This window comes from Mirounga angustirostris, unplaced genomic scaffold, assembly GCF_029215605.1.
Source record: "Mirounga angustirostris isolate CCGP_5_RB_7025 unplaced genomic scaffold, mMirAng1.0.hap1 SCAF_9, whole genome shotgun sequence".
Lineage (NCBI taxonomy): Eukaryota > Metazoa > Chordata > Mammalia > Carnivora > Phocidae > Mirounga > Mirounga angustirostris.
The window spans coordinates 6,279,104-6,300,966 of NW_026991717.1; the positions used below are offsets into that span (position 1 = coordinate 6,279,104).

The window sequence follows — 21,863 nt, forward strand, 5'->3', positions numbered from 1 at the left end:
CCACCGCCAGCACGAGCCCTGCTTACCCTCCTTTCCTCTCTAGGATAGCCTGGCCTGCTGTCTTGGTTTGGGCTAGCCCCAGAGCCCAGGCCTCAGACTGACTGGGATGACAGAGCATAAGTTCGGGGAGGTGAGGCCCTGGCTCTTCACCAGGCCCCTCAGCCAGGCTCTGGAAGCACAGGGACACACTGTCTCCCAGCCCCATTCGCGGGGGGAGCCGAAGCGGACCCCCCACTGGGCCTCCACTTAGCACAGGGAGGTAATGTCACTTGATGGTGCAGAGGCTGGGCTATGGAATCAGACTGACCTGGGTTTAGATCCCAGCTCCACCCCTTCGAAGCCGTGAGAACTTGGGCAACTTAACTCCGCATCTGTTTTCTCATCTGTAAAGTGAAGCGTTCTGATTTCCAGGGTGATTGTTGGGGTAAGTAAGGATAATGCGTTTCATAGTGATTAGCACAGAGCCTACATTTATGAGTCTTGCTTATAGTACGTTCAGGGGCAGCAGAATGAAGTAGGTAAAGGACTAGGTTGGGGCCTGGGTAAGGGGGCTGGTCTCTTTTAGTCTTGGCCGTAGAAGAAGGTGATTCCTTCCATTCCTGAGACTCCAGCACCAGACCTAGTGCATCCTGCCCAAGCCCCCTCCTCCACCCGCAGCCCTTTTCCTCTGTGGACCCAGCACGGGCACTCCAGCCCCTGGCCTGTGGCAGGGGTCACCACAGCTACAGCGCAGAGGGGACAGGAGAGCTCAGAAGCCTGGAGCCGGAACCAAGCCCACCAGCCCAGCCAAGGCTAGGAAATGGAAGATCTCAACCTGCTTCTCCTGGTGGGCTGGGTCCTGGCCCAGGTGCTGGTCCAGCTTGCCTCTGGGACCCTCAAGCATTCCTTCCGCTATGTGGGAACCTGCCCCAGGTGCTCGGTGAACAAGCCGGGTCTGGGCCCTGCCCCACGGGGGGCTCTCCTCTCTTCCTCATCCAACTGTCCTGTTAAAAGGAGGGACAGCTACAGCTATATGCTCTTGGACAAGGTGATTAGCTTCTGGGCCTCAGCAGGCTCCTGGCACGGGGCTCACCCCCTCCTTTCTGTGATGGGAGGAGGTGGTGGTTAGGTCAGGGAAACATGGTCCGTAGAATGTTCACGAGTCTGGCAGACCCTTCTAGTTGCACACACAGCATCAGTTACAGCCTCTATTCTTACATCTTTCTTAATAATAGGGCTGTATTATTGTGGGTGGCAATATGCCCAACTGGAAAACACGTCCCAGCCTCTCTTGCTCATGGAATGGCTAATGAGATGTTAGCAGAAATATTGGATGGGGCTTCTAGGAAAGCTCTTTAAAGCAGAGAGGTACACTCCCATGTTTTCTACCCCCTTATATTTTCTTCCTGGGAAATGTGATGGCTGGAGCTTCAGCAACCATTTGGTGGCACTGAAGCAGTCCCAAGGACAGAAGTCATCCGCTGAGGATGATGGAGCAGACAGAAGCCTGAGGCATTGATGACAACATGGAAGCACCATACCAGCTCAGGACTGTCTATCCCTGAATTTCTTTAATGTGAGAGAAAACAAATTACCAGTTTGCATAAGTCATGGACATTTGGGTGCGTATGAGCAGCCACACGTAATTCCTGTCCACGTAATAAAGAAGTGCCAGGGTATCCTTGTCAACAAATAGGGCCATGTGAGCTGGATGACAGTTGAGTGAGTTCATAACAGATTTGATGTTCCCATGGAGGAGCGGGTGGGTGTTCACCTGGAGGAAGGTCTACGGTGATGGTACTACCAGCTCTATTCCCAGCCTCGTCAAGGGCAGAGTTATGATCTCGAATGGAGATATGAATTGATCTAATTTGGGGTAGGGTCCAAACGCAGCAAGTGAATTGGGTAACAGCCAGGATCCCGGAGAGGCTGACAGGCTCGGACAGCCTACCAGATCGAATAAGGTGGGATCAACAGGGCTCCATGTAACCTCCCTCTTAGTTCGGGGTCAGGTGGCATGTAACCAGCAGCACGCGTGAAAAACAAAGGTGATCCCATTCGCGAGAAACAGGGTCTTCAACCAAGGACGTGACTGTCTCTTGTTCCCTCTGCAGGACGGGCCTTTGCCAGAGTAAGTGGCCAGATGTGGGGGCCGCCATTCATGATGAAACAGGCCGTAGCCAAGGACAGCAGGGTTAGTGATAGCTTCAAGCCAGGTCACCAGAGAAATAGTCGAAGGACTCAGGGATGTTTTGTTCACAAAACAAGAACCTTGGGGTAGGATGGTTGCCTCCAGGTGCCTAGGAGGGAGTACTCCAGGGAGACCGAAGAACTTCCTAAGATCGGAAGGGGCGTCTTATGAGGGAGTGAGTGGCCTGTTTGTGGAGGTGATCAAGAAGAGGCCAGACGAGTACACACTAGGCACAGGCAGGAGCTGGAGTGGATGGCTGTGCCCGACTCCACCGACGCTGACAGGCCCCCGAAAACGAGGGCGTTGGACGTGACGACCCCTGAGGTACAATCAGAGCTGAGGCCAAGAATCAGGGAGAGGATGGGGCGGCCTCCTCAGGGCCCTGGGCTCTGTGAGGGCGAGGAGCCACGGGGTCTTGGGCTGTCTTGGGCCGGGCTGGGGCTGCACCCTGAGGCCTCCCAGGTGCCTCAGACCCCTGACACTCCCACCCCTGCTCTCTGTGCCCGGAGCCCTGGCTCAGCTGGGCCTCCTCATGTGTAGGCAGGAACCATCATGTCACAGCGCCCTTGGCTCGGCTTGCCAGGGTGGCCCCAGTCAGGTGTCAGTGATCCTTTCCTACAGGTGAGGAGACTCATCCTCCCCCATCGACTTCCCCGGACTTTGCCCGAGGCCGGCAGTCAGATGAGAAGGGCAGAGAGGCCCAGGTTGGACCCTGACCGTGCTCAGTCAGCTCTGGCCCTGCGAGGCGCTGCGGGAGGCCAGTGACGGTGGCCCAGCCTGCTCCTAGTGACTTAACACAGGCCCCGCTCCTGGACGACCTCCACCTGCTATTTCTTCCTGGGCAGGCAGTGCAGGGCCCCCCGGAGCAGACCCAGGGACCTGGAGCCAGGTAAAGGCCTGGCCTCTGCCCTCTAGGTCTTCTCTGCCTCCCCCCACCCCCCGGCTCCCTGCCAGGCCGTGGGGGTGGCCCGGCTGTGGGAACGTGGGGGAAGGAGAGGCAGGGCACACAGGGGCTGCGGCGGCGTGTGGTATTCTCATTACCAGGGAGCAGTAAGGGCCAGGCCAGCACCCCCCTTGGCCACTGTGGCTGCCTTCACACCTCCTCTCTGCCTGTTGACACAAGGCCACCTCCCCCAGGGCAGAAGGTGTCGACTTGGGAACGAGGGTGTTCGGGGGCCTCCAAAACAGTCCGGCATCAGGTCCTCTCAGAAACCCCAGAAAGCCCTTCTGGGGTGGGGGTGGGAGGCTGCAGGTCCCCACCCTGGGAGGCCCAGGGAGAAGGTAGGGCCTGTGTCCCCGGGATGGGGAGCGGGGGAGAGGGGGGAATGGGGGAGGACCGGAGCCCTGAGTCCACCTGCCCAGTTAGTCCCCTCTCCTGGCTCTGGGATCTGGTGCTTGACGAGGCCCTGCCTGGCTGAATGCCATCGGTGTCACCAGGAGGCCCAGAGACCGAAGCCACCAAGGCAAGGTCACCCTGACAGGGCCTCATGACTGCCCGGTCTTCTGAGCACTTCTAGACTCTGCAGTGCCCACCACTGTGCCCGCAGTAACCGCGTCAGTGCTCAGACCCCATGACTTCCAGCCCGTGGTTCTCCCCGCGCTTAGATGGGCCAGGCCCAGAGAAGTCGGTTCCTTGGCCTTCATTCCCCAGAGTCAGGATTCAGATCCACAGAGGCCAGGCACCACACCACGGGGAAACTGCCCCGGCCGAGGGGAGGCTCCGGGGAGGGACGAGGGACGAGTCCTCTGGGACTTCAGAAATTGGAGGAGGGGAAAGAGAGCTTCTGAGTCTGCGGTGACCTGGTGTGCGGGGAGCCAAGGGCCACAGAGGGGCATGACCCGGCCACATGATCAGGGCAGGTCCCGGGCGGAAGGGGGGGACCGAAAGTTGTGGGTATCCTCCAAGTGGAGGTGCGGCCGACCTGGCAGAGGGACGAGGTGGGAGCCCAGGTCCGGGAGCAGGCAGCCCAGCACCAGTCTGGGGAGTGCCGGTGGGCTGGGGTCTGCCTGGAGGGGTGGGAGAGGCTGTGGGCTAGCAAGCGGGAGGAGGCAGGGGTTGGAAAGGCTACTGGGTGGGGAGTTTGGACTCTCAGGGAGGGAGGCAGTGAGAGCCACAGACATTCTGAGGAAGGAGGGGGCCGGAAGGTGAGGGGCTGGAGGCGGGAAGCGTGAGGAGACCACAGTCGCATGTGTGAGGGCTGGCAGGGGCTGGGCATGGGCCAAGGAGCCGAGGCCAAGAATGTGGACAAGGGCAGGAGGGACGTGGCCCCTGTGGGCTGGGAGAGGCACGGGAGGGCCTGGGGCCATAGGCATCCACGGAGCTGCCCAGCCAGCCAGGGCCATGCAGGTGGACCTGCTGCTCTTCCTCCAACAAGAAGGCTGGACCAAGGAGGCTGGCGTGCGAGGGCCTGCGGAGGCCCCAGGACTGCCTGGTCCAGATTCCGGGGCAATAAGGCCCAGTGGAGGGGGCTCAGACCTAGGGCCAACCATGCCTGGGCTCCATCCCTTGAGCCTCAGTCTCCTCATCTATGAAATGGGTGTCCTTGCTGGGAGGATTAGCTGGAGCATCATGTGTTCGGCATGTGGGAGTTCAGAAGTCTTGCCTGCCTGCCTGCCCTGCTGGAGAGAGGGGACCCGCTGTGCTTCTGCAGCTCTTGGGAAGGACAGAGGGGGAGAGTGAGTGGCGCGCACTCCTGCAGCCCAGGCTCCTGGCCCCAGAAGCCACCAGGGGGCTTGGGCCCACCTGCTGGAATGCAAACAAGTTTGGGGTGGTTCTGCAAAGTGTTTTTCCTCCCTTCCCCTCTCCCACTCCCTACCCTCCTTTTCTTTCTCTTATTTTAATTATCAAAGCAGTGCATGCTCATTACAGGAAAAGTGAGAAAATGTAGACAATCAGAAGGATTTTTTTTTTTTAAAGATTTATTTATTTGACAGAGAGAGACACAGCGAGAGAAGGAACACAAGCAGGGGGAGTGGGAGAGGGAGAAGCAGGCCTCCCGTGGAGCAGGAAGCCCAATGCGGGGCTCAATCCCAGGACCCTGGGATCATGACCCGAGCCGAAGGCAGACGCTTAACAACTGAGCCACCCAGGCGCCCCAATCAGGAGGAATTTTAAATGCCCCTGGTTCCATCCACCCAGAGAGAACCAGGTTAACACCAGTTGGCACTGGGTTAGGACATATCCCTGCATTCTAAGCTGCTCCAGGCAGCCCTGCAATTACACGAGCATAGAGAGAGAGGCATCAAGAGGGAGCATGTCGGGGTTTTTTGTTTTGTTTTTTCCATTTCTTGAAGTTTCTGGTATATGGTTTTTTTTTTTTTTAGACTGACTTATTTATTTTAGAGAGTGTGCGTGGGGGGGGGGAGGGGCAGAGGGAGAGGGCGAGGGAGAGAGCACCTCAGGCAGATTCCCTGCCAAGCCGGGACACGGGGGCTCCGATCTCACGACCCTGAGATCTTGACCTGAGCCGAAATCCAGAGGACGTTTAACCGACTGAGCCACCCAGGCGCCCCTGTTTTTTTTATACCAGCTTTATTGAGAGAGAATTCACCCATCATGCGTTTACCTGTGTAAAGTGTACAATTCAGTAGTTTTGTATATTGCATTAAAAAACTTTTATAAAATATATATAACAAAATTTGCCATCTTAACCGTTTTTAAGTGGCGTTAATTCCACCCGCAGTGTTATGTAGCTATCACTTCTTTCCACAGCTTTCCATCACCTTGAGTAGAAGCGCTGTACTCATTAAGCAGTAACTCCTTTTACCCCCCACCCCTGGCGACCCCTCTGCCATGTCCCGTCTCTGCGAATCTGCCGGTTCCAGGTGTCTCATGACAGGGAATCTCACAGCGTGTGCTCTGTGCATGGCTTACTTCATGGCGCCCTCAAGGCTCGTCCACGACTTCATTCCTTTCTGCGGTTGATAAATATTCCGGTGTACGTATAGACCACATTCTGTTTATCCATTCCTCTGTTGCTGGACATTCAGGTTGTTTCCCCCTTTTGGCTGTTGTGTCTAATGCTCCTATGGTGTACAAATCTCTGTTCTAGAACCTGCTTTCAAGTTCTTTGGGTATGAAAAGAGCCTATTGTTTTGTGACCAACTTTTCTCCTTACTATATTAACATTCCCCGTATCAGTAGATGTATTTTTTTTTTTTTTTTTTTTAGATTTTACTTATTTGAGAGAGAGTGTGTGTCCCTGAGCGATGTCAGGGGAAGAACAGAGGGGGAGAGAGAGAATCTCCAGCAGGCTCCCCGTTGAGCGTGTTGCCCAATACGGGGCTCAGTCTCATGACCTGAGCCGAAATCAAGAGTCAGACGCTCAACAGGCTGAGCCACCCAGGTGCCCCATCAGTAGATGTATTTGTGCAATGAGATGCTTAGAGCACGCCTGGTTCTCCATGATGTGGTGGCAGTTTTGGTCGTAAGTTCTCTAGTACACACTGGAGATGCCTCATGGCTTTCCACATGGCGACATCCTTATACCTAGATTTTTAAAAGTTATTTTTAAGCTGCACATGTAATATATGAATGCAAACTCTTTTTGAAAAATTTAAACATTACAGATGAGATTAAAGTCTCCCTTGGGGGCGCCTGGGTGGCTCAGTCCATTAAGCGTCTGCCTTCGGCTCAGGTCATGATCCCAGGGTCCTTGGATTGAACCCTGCGTCTAGCTCCCTGCTCAGCAGGGAGTCTGCTTGTCCCTCTCCCTTTGCTCGTGTGCACTCTCTGTCTCTCTCAAATAAATAAATAAAGTCTTAAGAGAAAAAGTCTCCCTTGACCACCTCCCGGAACCCAGACCTGCCCCCCACCACACACACACCAAGTAAGTCCTGGGATGTTGTTAGAGATTAGGTGAGGGCCCTGAGACCCTTTCCGCACACACACACACGCATGCGTACAGCGGACCCTCATAACAGGCATGGTATCACTGGATGCCTTTCTGTGTAGGGGTTGTGTTTTAGATCCGTAGAACACAGATCTGTGTTCGTGCATCTCTCAGTGGTGTGCTACTGAATAGATTTTTCCGCAGCTTGGTTCCACCGCTCAGCAGTGTGTCTTCGCGTGTGCCCGTAATCTTTTCTAACCAGAATGAATTCCCATCAGGGAAACTGCTGGGCAGAGGGCGCGCGGAGGCTGTTCTCAAGTTGCAGGCCGGCCTTGGGGAGCCCTGGAGGTGGGCTGTTGAAGCTCCCCTGGTTTGGGGTGCCCCAGCTCTCCTGGCCGCCTGCGCCGTGTCGGGCGCTGTCTGTGCACTCGCGTGGCCGGGGCTGGGGCATGATCTCCAGGGCAAGGAACTCACTTGGCTCAGGCCAGGGGCTGGATCTTGGATTTCTCTTGGCGGGGGAACCTCTAGAACTGAGGGTTGGGTTCATCCTTTTGCAAATAACCAGTCCTGACCACGTAAGACCCTTCTCCTCGATGATTTTGTATCTGGTCAGTTTAAGCTCTGTCCCCCTAGATGTTCTCCACTGTGTTCAGGGACATCCCTGGCCCCCAGCCTCGGGCAAAGAATCCTCTGCCCAAAGGCTTCTCACTCCCCCAGGTCCCGGCCAGGCGTTCCAGCTCAGTCCTAGGAGCCCCCACTCTGCTTTTTATTGGGCCTGAAGTCAGATAGCTCTGGGGCGCCCTCCTTCCCCTGCTCCCCTCTGCCCTTGGAGTTGGCTGAGGGCCTGAGCCACCCAGTGACCTGGCAGGGGGCTCATCACTGCCTTGGCACCTCAGCGTGCTATTGTGAGCAGTCAGCACGGGTAGGGGTGGTGTTACAAGGAGCCCGCAAGCTGTGCATCCTGCCTGGAGGAAGCTCTGCCTTGTGCTTTCTGCAGGGGCTGGGATCGGATGTGTCCTAAGTTGGCAGCTGAGCTGGACCTGCAAATCCTTACCGGGGACTAGGCAAGGGTACAGAGCCCAAGGCATCCCCTGTCTAGAGTTTCCGTCATCTTGGGGTCTTTTTTCCACCTTTGCTCCCAGGAGTGCATAGGGAAGGTCAGGGCCCCAGGGAGCCCTGCTTGGGCCCTACCTCCTGACCCCTCCCCCTTCTCCTCATTCCTCTGGGCTCTGTCTTGCGCTGCTTCTCTGCACACAGATGCATGTTTTTCCCAGTGGACAGATGAGCACACAGGGCTCCAGCGAGGGCAGGTGGCCTGTCCGGGAGTCACACAGCCCATCACTCTGGCACTGAGCTGGCGTCACCCACTTTTATTTTTTTTTTTTTTAAGAAAGGAAGCTAGTTTCGTGTTTTTTTTAGGAGTCAGTGGAGTCCAGTAATGGGCCCCAGGGGCGAAGGTCGGCCCAGGGTAAGGCAAGTCCAGCCTGCCCTCTGACAGCCCTGGGGCTCAGAACAGGTGGTGAGCCTGGCATGGTGTGCCACTGGGCCGCAGGCCCGGCTCACGTGGGAACGTGGAAGAGTGAGCCTGTGCGCCCTCAGCTGTCCCCGAGTTTACACAGGCCCAGCAGCCCGACGGGCCAACCCTCGGTGAGGCAGGAGTCCTGCCTGCACCGGACAGCAGTTTGCAGTCATGGAAAGTAAACTGAGGGGGCCGCGGTCCCCAAGCAGCGTGAGAAAGCAGGGCGACGTAGGTCGGGCAGCCTTTATCCCCTCCCTAAATGGAAGCCTCTGCGCCGCAGCCCACACCTGGCAGCGTGGGAGGGAGCGAGGCCAGAACGAAAGCTGCCCAGGGCCCTCCGCAGGCAAGAACGGGGTCAGGGGGAGCAAGGGCCGACGTTGCGTGGCCTCACCCACTTCTGAAGCCAGCCCCTGCTCTCCGGTGCCTGGTGCCCACCACCCCACCCCACCCAGGCCCTAGCCCTAGAACAAAGGCCCCGGACTTGTTGGAAGTTGGTGTGCCCTGCTCAGATCGCTGAACCCCAGGTGGCTGGGCAGTGCCCCCTGCTGGTGGTGGCTGGGAATTCGCGGACACGGGTCCACACTGGCTGACCCAGGGGTCCACCCTCTGGCCTGAGATGGGAGCCTTCCAACAAGGCATACAATCTCCCAAAACATCTCAGCAGGCGGTTGGGAGTTCTGGGCTCCATTTTACAGTTGGAGAAACCAAGGTGCCATGTGACAGGTTCCCCCGCCTTCCCGTTCGCATGCCTACATCTCGGCTTTGGGCAGGTTCAGCTCCTTAGCCCCTTTATGCCTTGGTTTCCCCACATTACACTATAAAGCTTAGATCTTCCTCCACCTACCCAGATGAAGCAAAGGAGCGTAAATGCGACTCCCCTAAGAGAGAGGCGCTATCTGCGTACCCCGCATTCTCAGCCCCCCTCCCAGAACTGCAGAGATTCTGCATTTCCCCTGGAGCCTTTCCCGGAATCTGCCAAATCTCTCTCCTGTCTTCCCACCCCCTCCCTCCTCATCACCCCTCTGCCTCCTGTGACTTCCACTGGCTGCGCATCCAGCTGATCCATGACCAAGATAATCAGATTACCTTGGGTCCAGAATAATCTATTCCATATGGCTTGCCAACTTAGAGGCTCCGGGAGCTAAAGGTGTGAGGAAAGGGGGTGATCTTAGTTGGAAGGGGCTCTGTGGGAGCCTCGGGGGCCTTAGCTGGGAAGCTGCTGGGGAAGGAGGGAGGTGGAGGAGAAGTCGGGGGCCTTCCTGCTGAGCCCCCTGACTGCCCTGGGGCTCCAGGTGGCCACAGCCTCATCCATCTGTGACCCACGGGGGCTTAGGATCCATGCTAGGGAGCTGGGCACTCCCCACGCTTTTTCCACTCTCTGGATTGGGGGGTGGTCACTATAGGGCACTGCTTCTCGAAAGTGGCCGAGTTTCATAATTCTGGGGCAACTGTACTTTTCACACCCAAATTCTCCAGCTCCGTCCCGCAGGGGCTCTGGTGCAGCAGGTCCAGGGTGGGTGTGGAAACCTTCTTCTATCTCCACGGGTCCTTGGGACTTGTGACAAGGTGTTGTGGGTGCTCGAGGACTCTGGGGGCGTCTCGCCCACACCGGCACCCTCACTCTTGGGGCAGCCTTCAGGAGGAAAGGAGCCCCTCCTGTCTTCCCGAGGAGACAGGACGGCTGGTGGGGAGGACAGAACACAGGCTTTGACCCAGGCAGAGGCAAACAGGCCCCAGCTCTGCCCCTGTTTGCCACGTGACACGGGATGACCACTCGACACCTCCATTCCCTCATCTGCAAAGGGAGGCAGTGGCGCCCACATCACGGCTGGGCGGCGAGCTGTGACCCAGCCATGCCCCCAACACGGTGCCAGGCCCAGGTGACAGTAGCAACCATGACCACGACGGTGGCCCAAAGGCCAGGCCACGCAGGATGATCTGCTCCTCCCAAGGTCAGCACAGTAGGTCTAACTACCTCGTGGCACGGGAGCAGAAGCTGGGGCCCAGGGATGGGGAGCGAGTTCCCCACGTGACACGGGTGGCACCTGGCAGGATGGGGATTCGCTTCTGACCCACACTGGCCATACTCCACAGGGGTGTCCTAGGCCGTGTCAAGGTGGCAGCTGGTTCCTAACAGTCCCTCCCCGGGAAGGGCCTGCCTCTCGGGCTGGTGCTGGGGGGTGGTGGGACGATCCCAGCCCGTAGGGGACACCTCAGTGAGGAGCCTCCCGGGAGATGCGCCTGCAGATGCTCAGCGGGCGGGCGGCAGAGGAGCTTCTTCCTTCCCCTGGGGCCCCTGGCTCCGGCGGGGACAGGGATTAGGGGCTACAAGGGGAGTATTGACATAGCACCTCTGATTAGCACTCCCGTGTCAGAAGGGCCTGCCGGGAAATGAGAGCACGGAGGCTGGGAGGCGGGAGGGGGGCCGGCGTGCAGGACCCAGGCCTGGCCCGAGGAGCCGGCTGGCCCCTGGCGGGAAGGCTGAGCCACAGGCCCCGGCCCAAGAGGAGGCTGCCCTGTCCGCCCGCCCCCACCCCGGCCAACGGCCCCAGCTGAGCTCTCACCTCTGCTCAGTGGGGCTGCCCCCAGGCCTCATTTCCCAGCCTTACACGTTGGCAGGCGCAGGCAGGCTCGGGCCAGGGGGCAGAAGCCACTGGCTCGGCACTTGTCAAAACACGGGCCCCAGAGGTGTGAAGGCCTCGCCGCCCCGGGAGGGCGTGCGGGCCCTGCTGCCCGGAGAACTCATTAACGGGGGCAGCTCCCAGATGAGCCCGGAGGAGGGGCTGGTGATAAGATCAAAGGTGAGAGAGGTGGGGGGGGGGTGGGGGCCAACTGGCAGGAGGCCGTAGAGCCCAGGCTCCAGGCTGGGGCGGGGGGGGGGGTCCCTCCTCTGTCCCCACTGGCATTGGCCCTTGCACACCCTGGGCCCGGACACCCCCGGGGGGCAGCAGGAGAGGAAGGGACTCCCAGGCAGCAGCCTTTAGGGCCGAGGCCCCCAAGGTTGGGGCAGGGTGGAAACCTGCCATCTGCCCTGCCTCTCTCATGCCCTTTCTGTGGGCTCTTTGCCTCCTCACTCGCCTGGGGGCCTCCTTAGCCCTCCCTCGGCCTGACACCAGAGATCCTACTGTCACATGCACTTGCCCACCGTGTATCTCCTGCTCCAGGCCTCTCGGCTGCTCCCGCACAAGGGCCCAAGGGATGTCAGAACTTAGGTCCTAGATGTGTGAATCATCAGGAGCCAGAGCTGTGTGTTTAGGATAAACAGTTTGTCTCCCACACATACGGCCTGTTGTCCAAAACATGTCTAGTTGATTTTGTACTGAGTAAAATGAAGAGTCATTTCAAGGACAAACCAGTCCCGGCGGTTTCCCCTGGACAGGGAACTGCAGGCCTCAGAGGCAGGACGGTAATGAACTTCGTTAGACCCTCGGTGCTTGTTGAGCTGTGGACTTTCCAGCCATGTGCACGTACGGGATTTTTAAAGAGATGACAATGAAACAAGAGGGTGGCTGATTGCCTAGGCGTTTTTGGTCATTCTGAGTTTTCTCAGTGATTAGCTGCAAAGTGGAAATCCAAATCGTGGGAATTGGAGGGATTTTTGGACATTCAGAAGGTTGGCAGCAGAGTGCCCAGAGCCCTCGCAAGTCCCACCCCTCCCGCCTGACCAGTCTGTACTCTGCACTGCCTCCCACCCGAGTGCGCGATAGGCTCTACCATTTGCCAACTATTAGTCCCCTCGGGTCCAGTGGCATTGAAGGGGCCCAGCAGCTGGGCTGCAGTGCCAGGTTCTTGGCTTGGATCTGGAGTCCCGGGGAGGCATCCCTTGGCCAGGGCCCAAAAGGGGCAGACCCCACTGACAGCTTCAGGCTGACGAGGGCCCCCCTGGAGCAGGCTCTCCGTGGGAATAGATGGGTCTACGGCGCGGGCCCAGGGAATGGGCTCCTCCCCTTCTCCCCGAGGCTGGGATGGCACTACCTCTCCTGGATGCAACCACGGGCATAAGAATTCTGGGACTGCTGGGACTGGCTGCAGGGGAAGGGGGTACAGAAGGTGCTAGAAGAGGCCAAGGGCAGTAGAAGATAAAATGAGGGGAGGGGGCGGTGGTGGGCAGAGATACCCAGGGAGAAGGTACCAAGTCCCTTGGCCACCTCCGCCACAGACCAGCTCACCGATCAGTCTCAGTGGGCTGGAAGCCATGGGGGATGGGAAACATTAGACCCCTCACACTGAAAGACGTGTAAGGGGGCGCCTGGGTGGCTCAGATGGTTAAGCGTCTGCCTTCGGCTCAGGTCATGATCCCAGGGTCCTGGGATCGAGTCCCACATCGGGCTCCCTGCTCCTTGGGAGCCTGCTTCTCCCTCTGCCTCTCTCTCTCTCTGTCTCTCATGAATAAATAAATAAAATCTTTAAAAAAAGAAAGACGTGTAAGGTACTACTTCTCTTGAAGACATGATGCTAGACACCAGGTACTTCACAGTCTAGGCAGAGGACAGACATACGTGCACAAAGTAGCTATTACGACAAGGTGCAAACTCAAGACTCCTGAGGGGCCCAGGCAAGGCAGCATAGGTCTCTGAGATTTCCTACCTAGACAATCATATTGTCTATAAATGGAGACAGTTTTATTGTTCCTTTCCAATCGGTATGCCTTTTATTTCTCCTTTGTTTTTGCACAAGCCAGGCCCTGCAGGACAATGTTGAGTAGGCCCCGGGTGGGAGCAGACATTCTTGCCTTGGTCTCAGGATTAGGGGAAAGCATTCAGTCTTTCACTGTTGAGTATGGTATTAGCCGTGGGCTCTTTGGAGAAGCCTTTTATCAGGTTAAGAAGTTCTCCTCGATCAGCTAGTTGGCTGAGAATTTTCATCATGAAGGAGTATGAATTTTGTTAAGTGCTTTTTCTGTGTCACGTCCACTCACATTTCAATGTCAGAGTCCTCTATTCCTGCCCCAAGGTGGCGGAGTACCAGCTAGAGGCCAGTGGTGGCAGCTTGGGGGAGCAGGCCACGCCCTTGATCCCGCCAGGCTGAGGGTGTCCTGAAGGGCATCAGGCTTCCCCTCCCTCAGCTCAGATGGTCCAGCAACTTGACCGGATTTGACCAGCTTGTTGGACTTGCCTGGGATAGCTCCCTCATAGGGCCCCCCACCTCCCACGACCACCACCACCAGGTGGGCCACCTCCAGGAGGAAAAATGGATTAGTTTCTCTCACCTTTAGCCGGGATCAGGGCCGACTCAGGGTCCCCATCCTACCGATTCTTTCTTTTTTTTTTAATGATTTTATTTATTTGACAGAGATACAGCAAGAGAGGGAACACAAGCAGGGGGAGTGGGAGACGGAGAAGCAGGCCTCCCGCCGAGCAGGGAGCCCGATGTGGGGCTCGATCCCAGGACCCCGGGATCATGACCTGAGCCGAAGGCAGCCGCTTAACACTGAGCCACCCAGGTGCCCCCCCATCCTACCGATTCTAGACCTGGCTGCAGCATGCCCCCAAGCTCCCATTGTACAAACTGGGAACGAACTTGCAAGAAAACGTTAAGAATCTGCATTAGGTCCCAACAGGTGAAGGCGGCCCCAAATCTAGGTCCTCTACTTCCAGTTCCCTGACCGCGCTTCCTTTAACCTGCTGAGCGGCCCAACACACCAGGCAGCTCGGGCCACTGGGCGCAAGCAAGAGGCCCGAGCGGCCGGGTCAGGTGCCCATGCGGGGCCCAGGTGGGGCTAACCTGGGGCAGCCACGGGCCCGCACCTTCAGCAACCCCCCCGCCCCGCCGTTGGTTCAAAGGGTCAGGCCCCGCCCCCTCCAGGTCCCGAGCCCGCTTTGAAGTGCTGATGCGGCCTGGAAGGGGCCACTTCACACCTCGGGCTCGGGATAAAGCGGTCGCCGGCCGCCGGCCCCCAGACGCGCCACCGCCGCCATGGCCCAGTCCCTGTGCCCGCCGCTCTCCGAGTCCTGGCTCCTCTCCCCGGGTTGGGGCCCGGCCCGGCCTCCGCCGCGCTCCGACAGGGACTGCGGCTGCTCCCCCGCCTCGTCCCCGGACTCCTGGGGCAGCGTCCCGGCCGGCAGCCCCGAGCCGAGCCCCGGGCGGCCCGGCGCCCACGCGGCCCCCCCGAGCCCGGAGCGCTGGCAGGCGCGGCGCCCGAGGCAGCCGCCTGGGCTCCGGGCAGCGGCAGAGCGCGAGCGAGCGCGAGAAGCTGCGCATGCGCACGCTCGCCCGCGCCCTGCACGAGCTGCGCCGCTTTCTGCCGCCGTCCGTGGCGCCCGCCGGCCAGAGCCTCACCAAGATCGAGACGCTGCGCCTGGCCATCCGCTACATCGGCCACCTGTCGGCCGTGCTGGGCCTCAGCGAGGAGAGCCTGCAGCGGCGGCGGCGGCGGCGCAGCGGCGCGGCGGCGGCGGCGCCTCGGGGCTGCCCGCTCTGCCCCGACGGCGGCCCCGCGCAGGCGCAGACGCAGACTCAGGCGCAGGTGCAGGTGCAGGCGCGCGCCCCGGGCCTGGGCTCCGCCGCGGGCGCCGCCGCGTCGTGGGGGTCCCCGCCGGCCTGTCCCGGAGCACTAGCGGCGCCCGAGCCTCGAGAACCGCCGGTGCTTTACGACGAGGCAGCGTGTCCGGAATCGCTGGCAGTGGAGCTGAGCCCCTCGTCTCCGGTTAGTACCTCCTTCCCGCGCAGGACTCGCTCCCGGCGCCGTCGTGGGTGGTGCTACCTGCTGTCCCCGTCCCCGGCGTGCAGCTCCCCCTGCGGGGGCCACTCCCCCTGCGGCACCCCCACCGGCAGCCTGGCCCGGTCTGCGGGCTGTCGGGAGCAGCTTAACTGGTGTGCCCGGGGCGCTCAAGCGGGGAGGGGAGGGAGAGGACACGCAGGGGACAGGGTCCTGTTTTCCGCCAAAGGTCCCCTGAGAGTGGAACCCAGGAGCGCGGACACCCACCCTCAGCGGCCAACGCGGACGATAACGTGTTCCCTCTCTCTCCGCAGCTCTTTCCCGGCGACGTGCTGGCCCTGCTGGAGACCTGGATGCCCCTTTCGCCCCCGGAGTGGCCGCCGGCCTGAATAATTGTAGTGACGACGTGCAACTGGCGCCCTGTCTGTGAGCATCGAGGCCTTTTTGGCCTCGGCACCTTCAAAACGGCCCCTCTCCCGACTCCTTTCCTGGGAGGGGGCCCTTGCGGCACTGGCGTCCGCATTCCTGAGAGTGAGAGCCTGTCCCCACCCAGGACGGCCCTCCTCAGCCCCTCCCGCAATGGAGGGACCCATAGATAGACCCTCGGAGGCCGGCAGGGGTGCCTGCCTAGTATGTATTTATTTATTTGTGAATAAACTCTGCTGGTGTCATTGACCGTTTCTTCTTCCTCTACTTGGGCACAAAGCTCCCCCCCCCCCCTCAAAGAAGAACCTAGGAGAATCAAGAGGGTCTCTTGCAGTCTTCAGCCCTCCAAGCACACAGGCTCAGGCCCTTTCCTCCTTGCCCCCAGCCCTGGCTTAGCATCTCCTGATCCCGGAAGGTCAGCCTGGAAGGGGGAGATGCTGCATATGAGGACGTGGTAGCAGGTGGAGTCTGCCCATCTTTTCTTTGAACCTGGTGGGATCTGGGTAAACCTAAGTATCTCTGCAGAAAATACATTTCTGTTAGTACTTACTATGCGTGAGGGCCTTTATACATTGTGTCACCAAATAACCATTTTACAGAAGAATAAACCAAGGATCGGCACTTAAGCCCTGATATGAATTCATATCAGGGCAGGGTCTGAGGGGACACCAGCTACCAAGGGCTTATTTCATGTGTCCCAAGCCTTTTCTCCCCTTGTGCTAGAGCATCATGGCTTGGACCTTGGGATTTTCTCATCTCCCTTCACTCTGGTTTCTCTCCCAAGTGGTTTAGGGACATAAACTAACATCAGTGAGTCAATGCCGGGTTCATGTAACTGCGAGCTCCTAGCGGCCTAGCTAGGGTGGAGAGGCTCATGGGGGTTGCATCCAGATCCACACAGCTGACCTGGAACCACACTCCTGTCTACACTGCTGGGTTCTGATCAGGGACACGTTGTATGGGGAAGAAGAAAGCCTTGACCCTAAAGGAGCCTGGCCTCGCTCAAGGGGTCTGGGAAGCAGTCAAGCCTTGGGGGGAAGGTGAGATGGGGCTAGTGGATGTAGCCTCTGCCCAAAGGCCCTCTGTGGATGGATACCAAGTTCTCCCCTCTCCCTCAAGCATCTTTGAAATACAGGCCTTGGTTTTTATTTTTTATAAGAGCTTTATTGAGATACAATATGTATCATAAAATTCAACTTTGTAATTCAGTGATTTTAGTGTATTCATAGAGTTACGCATTCATCACCACTGTCTAAATTGAGAACATTTTTTTAAGATTTTGACAGAGAAAGCACAAACAGGGTTGCTGCAGAGAGAGAGGGAGAAGCAGGCTCCCCACTGAGCAGGGAGCCCGATGCGGGGCTCGATCCCAGGACCCCGGGATCATGACCTGAGCCGAAGGCAGAAGCTTAACGGACTGAGCCACCCAGGTGCCCCTAAATTGAGAACATTTTCATCACCCCCAAAAGAAACCCCGTGCCCATTAGCAGGCACTCCCCCGTTATCCCATTCTCCCCACCCCCAACCCAGCACACTCATCTCCTTTCCGTCTCCATAGATCTGCCTGTTCTGGACATTTTGAATGAATGGAATCACACAACATGAGGCCTTTTGTGTCTGGCTTCTTTCGCCTGTCATAACATTTCCAGGGTTTATCCCTGTGGTCTCCTGCATCAGTACTTCTTACTGCCCAGTGATAACTCCATTGCACGGACATGCCCCGGCTTATCTGTTTAGCCGTGGATACTGATAGGTTTGTTTGGAAACCACCTCAGAGATCATTTCCAGTGGTCGGCCCGGCCGGGAGGCGCGGTAACTCAGAGCGGGCCGGCGACACTGCTGTGTCATTCAGCCGGCCAGGCGCACCCTGGCCAGCATTTGGCCGCGGAGAGTGGGATCCAAAAGCAGAGGCCCTGCAGGGGGGCAGACCTCACACCTCCACCGACCACCCCCTTTCCCACACCTCCCCTCCCATCTTGCTTTCCCCTCCCAGGACCCTAACCGGAGCAGAGTGGGAAGTCCTTTCCAGGGGCCTAGCCAATTTAGAAAATCTGTTTGCATGGCAAAGGCCCTGTGGTTTAGGATGGGGAATTAAAGTTATTAGCAAGTCTTTTCACAGATAAGTGGGGCTCATTGGCCAGCGCCCTCCCCTGGGGCGAGCCTGGTCTCCCTCTCTCGGAGCCGGGAGCGGCCCGGTGTTTATTAGCACCTGGGTGTGAATTTTCATTAACACGTCTCTGCTAATAAGACAGAGGACCGGGCATGGGAAGGGGTCTCCTCGCACCGCTCCTGCGCCTGCGCCCCCTTGCTGGGCCAGTGCCCCCCGCACCCGATCCGAGGTACTGGGGCGGCCAGCGGCTTCCAGGTAGGTGAGAGCCTGTGCTCTCTCGGTTCTCCGCCCACCAGCCTGTGAGGGCGGCCAGCTGGTGGGGCCGTGTTAAGGATGGGAACGTGCAGTAAGGAGAGGCTAACGAACGCGCCTGGGCAGATGGTCAGGGGCGGCGTTGGATGGGGACCCGACGGGAGTGCAGCTTCCCCGGGGTGCACACACAGCCGAACACCAGCCTGTCTCGAGGACGAGGACAAGGGTACTGGGTGGTGCCCCCCCGGGGGCCCTGGCAGTGGGGGGCGCGCGCCTGCTGGGAGGCGGGAGCCGGAGGTCGGCATCAGCACGGGGTGCCCCACCGGGCCACTGGCGGGTGCTGCCTCCTCCTTGGGGAGCTGCTTTCACGGCTGGCCGGCTCAGAACCCAGCGGGCACAGGCCCACGGAGCGGCTCCCGCCAGCCAATCTGGGTGGTAAGGGCTTTAAATTCAGCGCCGGACCTCAGGTCCTTTGAGCCCGGGAGCCGCAGGGGAGGTGGGCAGGTGGGTGGGCTTAGGCCTATTTTACGGAGCGGGACACGGAGCACAGAACCCGGGGAATCGTTCACAGAGCTGGTGCCTCGCCGTCAGGGCGGGGACAGCGGTGGGTGGTGGTTGACACATCAGGTCCTGGCAGGCGCGTTGCGTGCGTGCGTTGGGAGGTGCAGAATGAGGGCCCTCACGCTCCTTGGCCGCCCGTGCGATTGCTAGCGGGGAAGCTGCTTCTGCTTGCTGAGCAGGGATGTTGCTCCCGCTGAGAAGGCTGCACTGTGTGGGTGCTGATGCCGATGGGCCACGTCCTAAGGAGGGGCAGCTAAGCTGATGGTTTTATAGCCAAGACATTTATTTACTCCAGGACATGCTACATGGGTCACCATATGAACCCCGGGGGTGGGGGGGGAGGAAGAGGGTAGTGGTCATGGTTGTCTGTCGGCGGATGGGAGGGGATAGGACTGAGGCTGGGCCAGGCCTCGTGTGCCTGGGTGGTGCGTCTGGAGGAGGCTGAGCCCAGATGTCCCTCTGGCCACGTGTTGCTAAATAAAGAGGGCCATCTGAGGGGCACGCTGATGCGCCAGGCTTCTGAAACAGCCTGTATCTGGAGAACCAGGGTAGCCCAGGGCTGCGGAGGGCAGCTAGGCCGAACTGCAAAGCCCCTGCTTATCCCAGGGCGAGGCCAGGAGCCACCTTGTCCACCCCACTCCCCAGATGTCATCCCTGCGTTTGCACAACGCTGAGCGTGATGCCTCCTAACTATGGCACCTTGGGCACTCCTTTGACTCACACTACTTCCAACAGTCCCCTGAGAAGACCCAAGGTTCTCTTTCTTAGAGAGAGAGAGTGAGCACACTTGTGTGCCAGCAGGGTGGGTGAGGGGGAGAATCTCAAGCAGACTCCCCCCGAGATCATGACCAGAGCTGAAATCAAGAGTTGGACATTTAACTGAGCCACCCAGGCAGCCCGAGGAGACCTAAGGTTCTTGGCCCTTCTGAGGGGTTCTGTCACCCAGTGGGCAAGGACCTCTTTTGGGGACCCCTGGCACCGCCCGCTCAGCCCCCGGTGGCGCACCAGCCCTGAGTGGGGCTAGAGCCGTGGGTCCCCCGCTCAGCGCTGCTCAGGCCTCTTCTGCCCAGCCCTGGGTCCTCTGCCCTCTTCCCCTCCCCCCTCCAGTGTACCTGGCATATGAGGCTCCTTGGGAATGCCCCACCTCCCCTCCCCCCACACACTAGGCAACGAGGTGGCCTGGGCGGGCAGCGCATGACTTTGGAGAGGGGGTCAGGGCCAGCTCAGCACCCCTCCTGCCTTCTTCCCATGTGACCTGGCATTTCCCTATCTTCAGACGGCTCTCCCCTCCTTAGTTTGGGTGGGCGTGACCTCCATGTCCCTCCAGGGATGGGCCCGTGTCACAGGCCTGCACGGTCAACCCCTGAGTGCTTCAGGAATGTGACCACGCTGAGACCAGTGAGAAGCAGGCTTCGGACTTTGCTGGAACCGTCCAGAAAGGGACACTGGCCGTGGGTGCTGTTGCCGGTCATGCTGCCAGCCAAGCAGAGGGCCTCCCTTTTTAAAAAGGGAACCAAACCCGCCATGGAAGGAGAGTGCTGATGTTCTCCCACACCTGGACCCAGCCACGTGGAAAGCATCACGCCTGGATTTTTCCATTACATGAGCCAACCCGGAAGTTCATTTGAGTTGAGTCTCTGACACTTGGCTGTTGCAAAAGTCCTTTAGGACTCGATACAGGCTGTTCCAGGCCGTGTACCCTGAGCCTCAGTTTCCCTTCTGTGAAACGTGGATAATGATAACTTCTCCATTTCACAAGGTTACTTGAGGCGCACAGGTCAAGCCCACAATCACAGTAGTGGCCCCTAAACCTTCGTCCCCTGTCCCATTCGGGTGGCGTGTAAGGCCACGGCCATCATCCTAAGTTTTCCTCCCTCACCGGAAACGAGAGTGGCCCCCGTGCGTGCCGTCTGGAGGAAGAGGGTTGTTGTGCGAGTCGCAGTTGCTGCCCGGCTCTAGCTTGCCCGGTGGGAGGCCGAGGGGCTGAGTTCCCGGTGGGGGGACCTCTCCGTCCAGGGACGTCCTGCGGTCAGTACCAGCGCCGGGAAGGAGGTGTCGTGGCGATGAGGAGCGTGTGTGACCCCAGGGAGGAGAGGGATGGGGGCACAAAGGGAGCTGCCTGTCACCCGCCTGCCGGGATCCGGCAACGCGGGGACGCGTCAACCACCTGCAGTTGTCAGACGCACCACACGGTGTCCTCGGAGAGGCAGGCGGAGGCCCTGAGGGGGGGGCAGCCCTCCGTCCTGTGCTCCTGGAAGGGCCGTTTCCAGAAGAGAAAGGCACCTCTCTGCCCCCCTCCTGTCCTCCACCCCACCCCCACCCCCCCGGCCTCCTCTAGGGTTCCAGGCCAGCCGTGGTACAGTCCCTGCCTGCCACCTCGCCTCTCAGGCCCCTGTGACCTCAGGCAGTGCCCAGCCACTCTGAGCCTCAGCCTCTCCGAAGTGACTCCAGAAAGGTCATGCGCCGGCACAGAGAGGGAGAGGAAGTGGGTGGGGAGAAAGGGGGCCACAGAGTAGCTGGGGTAGCCTGGGGTCTTGCTCATTTAAGCAAAGTGACTCTCCTGGGCCTAGAAGGCGAGGGGTCCTCACAAGGCCCGGGACTCTGCCTGAAACCATTGCCGGGGCCCTGCTAGGGTCTGGCTGGGTGGGAAGGCAGGGCTGCACACCACAGCAACTCTGGAGCCTGGAAACAGTATCGCTGTTTATCGGGGTGACACATCTGCCCATCCGAGGGCTCTGACAAACGGCTGGAGGTTGAAGGCTCCCCAGATCATACCTCCGCCTTGCTGAGGTCCCAGACGGCCAGTCCAGCAGGCCCCTGGGCCTACTGAGCTGCAGCCCTTTGTCACCGCGTCTCTTGCCATCGGGGCACCCTGGGGTGAAGCGGGCCTGCGGTCAGCCTTTTCACAGGGCCCAGGGCAACAGCCCAGTCACTTCCTGAAGTTCTCTCTTTGGAGAAGCAAGGAATATCTGCGAAGGCGGGTCCAGTGCTCCTGCTCTTTCACCTTCTTCTCCAGCTTCTGGAACCTGTGGGCCACATAGATGGGGATGAGAGGAAACCGCTTGGTGCCATCTGCCCCCCACCCCTCCCGCTCCTAGGTCCCCGGGCAGCCCCTGACGGCCCTGTGCTAAACTAAGAAACTCTCCAAATGGCACATCCACTGCCTGTCTGTGTCCTCAGGACTCAGCCTGGCGCACAGCCCGCCCTCGGAACCCCTTTACTGCCTGACGACAGGGCCGGCGTCCTCAACCAGGAGGCGCGCCCCGACAGAAGTCACCGCGCGCCAGGGGGCTCACGGTCCGTGTGCGTGGACCACCGCGAGCCACGTCACAATG

General features: G+C 59.2%; 2 protein-coding genes across 7 annotated transcripts in view; one reads left to right on the forward strand and one right to left on the reverse strand.

The window, feature by feature from the left end:
• The first annotated feature begins 14,365 nt into the window (after window positions 1-14,365).
• On the forward strand, window positions 14,366-15,843 carry MESP1 (mesoderm posterior bHLH transcription factor 1). Its single transcript, XM_064598508.1, is given in 3 exon segments — window positions 14,366-14,617; window positions 14,619-15,167; window positions 15,494-15,843. Coding segments are annotated over 3 exon segments (804 nt in total). The 5' UTR covers window positions 14,366-14,437; the 3' UTR covers window positions 15,569-15,843.
• A 1,726-nt stretch (window positions 15,844-17,569) lies between these two features.
• Window positions 17,570-21,863, reverse strand: part of WDR93 (WD repeat domain 93) — a 48,756-nt gene continuing 44,462 nt past the window's right edge. For all 6 annotated transcript variants that reach the window (XM_064569890.1, XM_054513315.2, XM_064569891.1 and 3 more), the window contains one exon: window positions 17,570-21,554. Coding sequence is in view for 1 of the 6 variants with exons in the window: in XM_054513315.2 (XP_054369290.1) it covers window positions 21,458-21,554 (97 nt within the window). In the remaining 5 variants the exon portion in view is untranslated. The remainder of the gene's footprint in view (window positions 21,555-21,863) is intronic.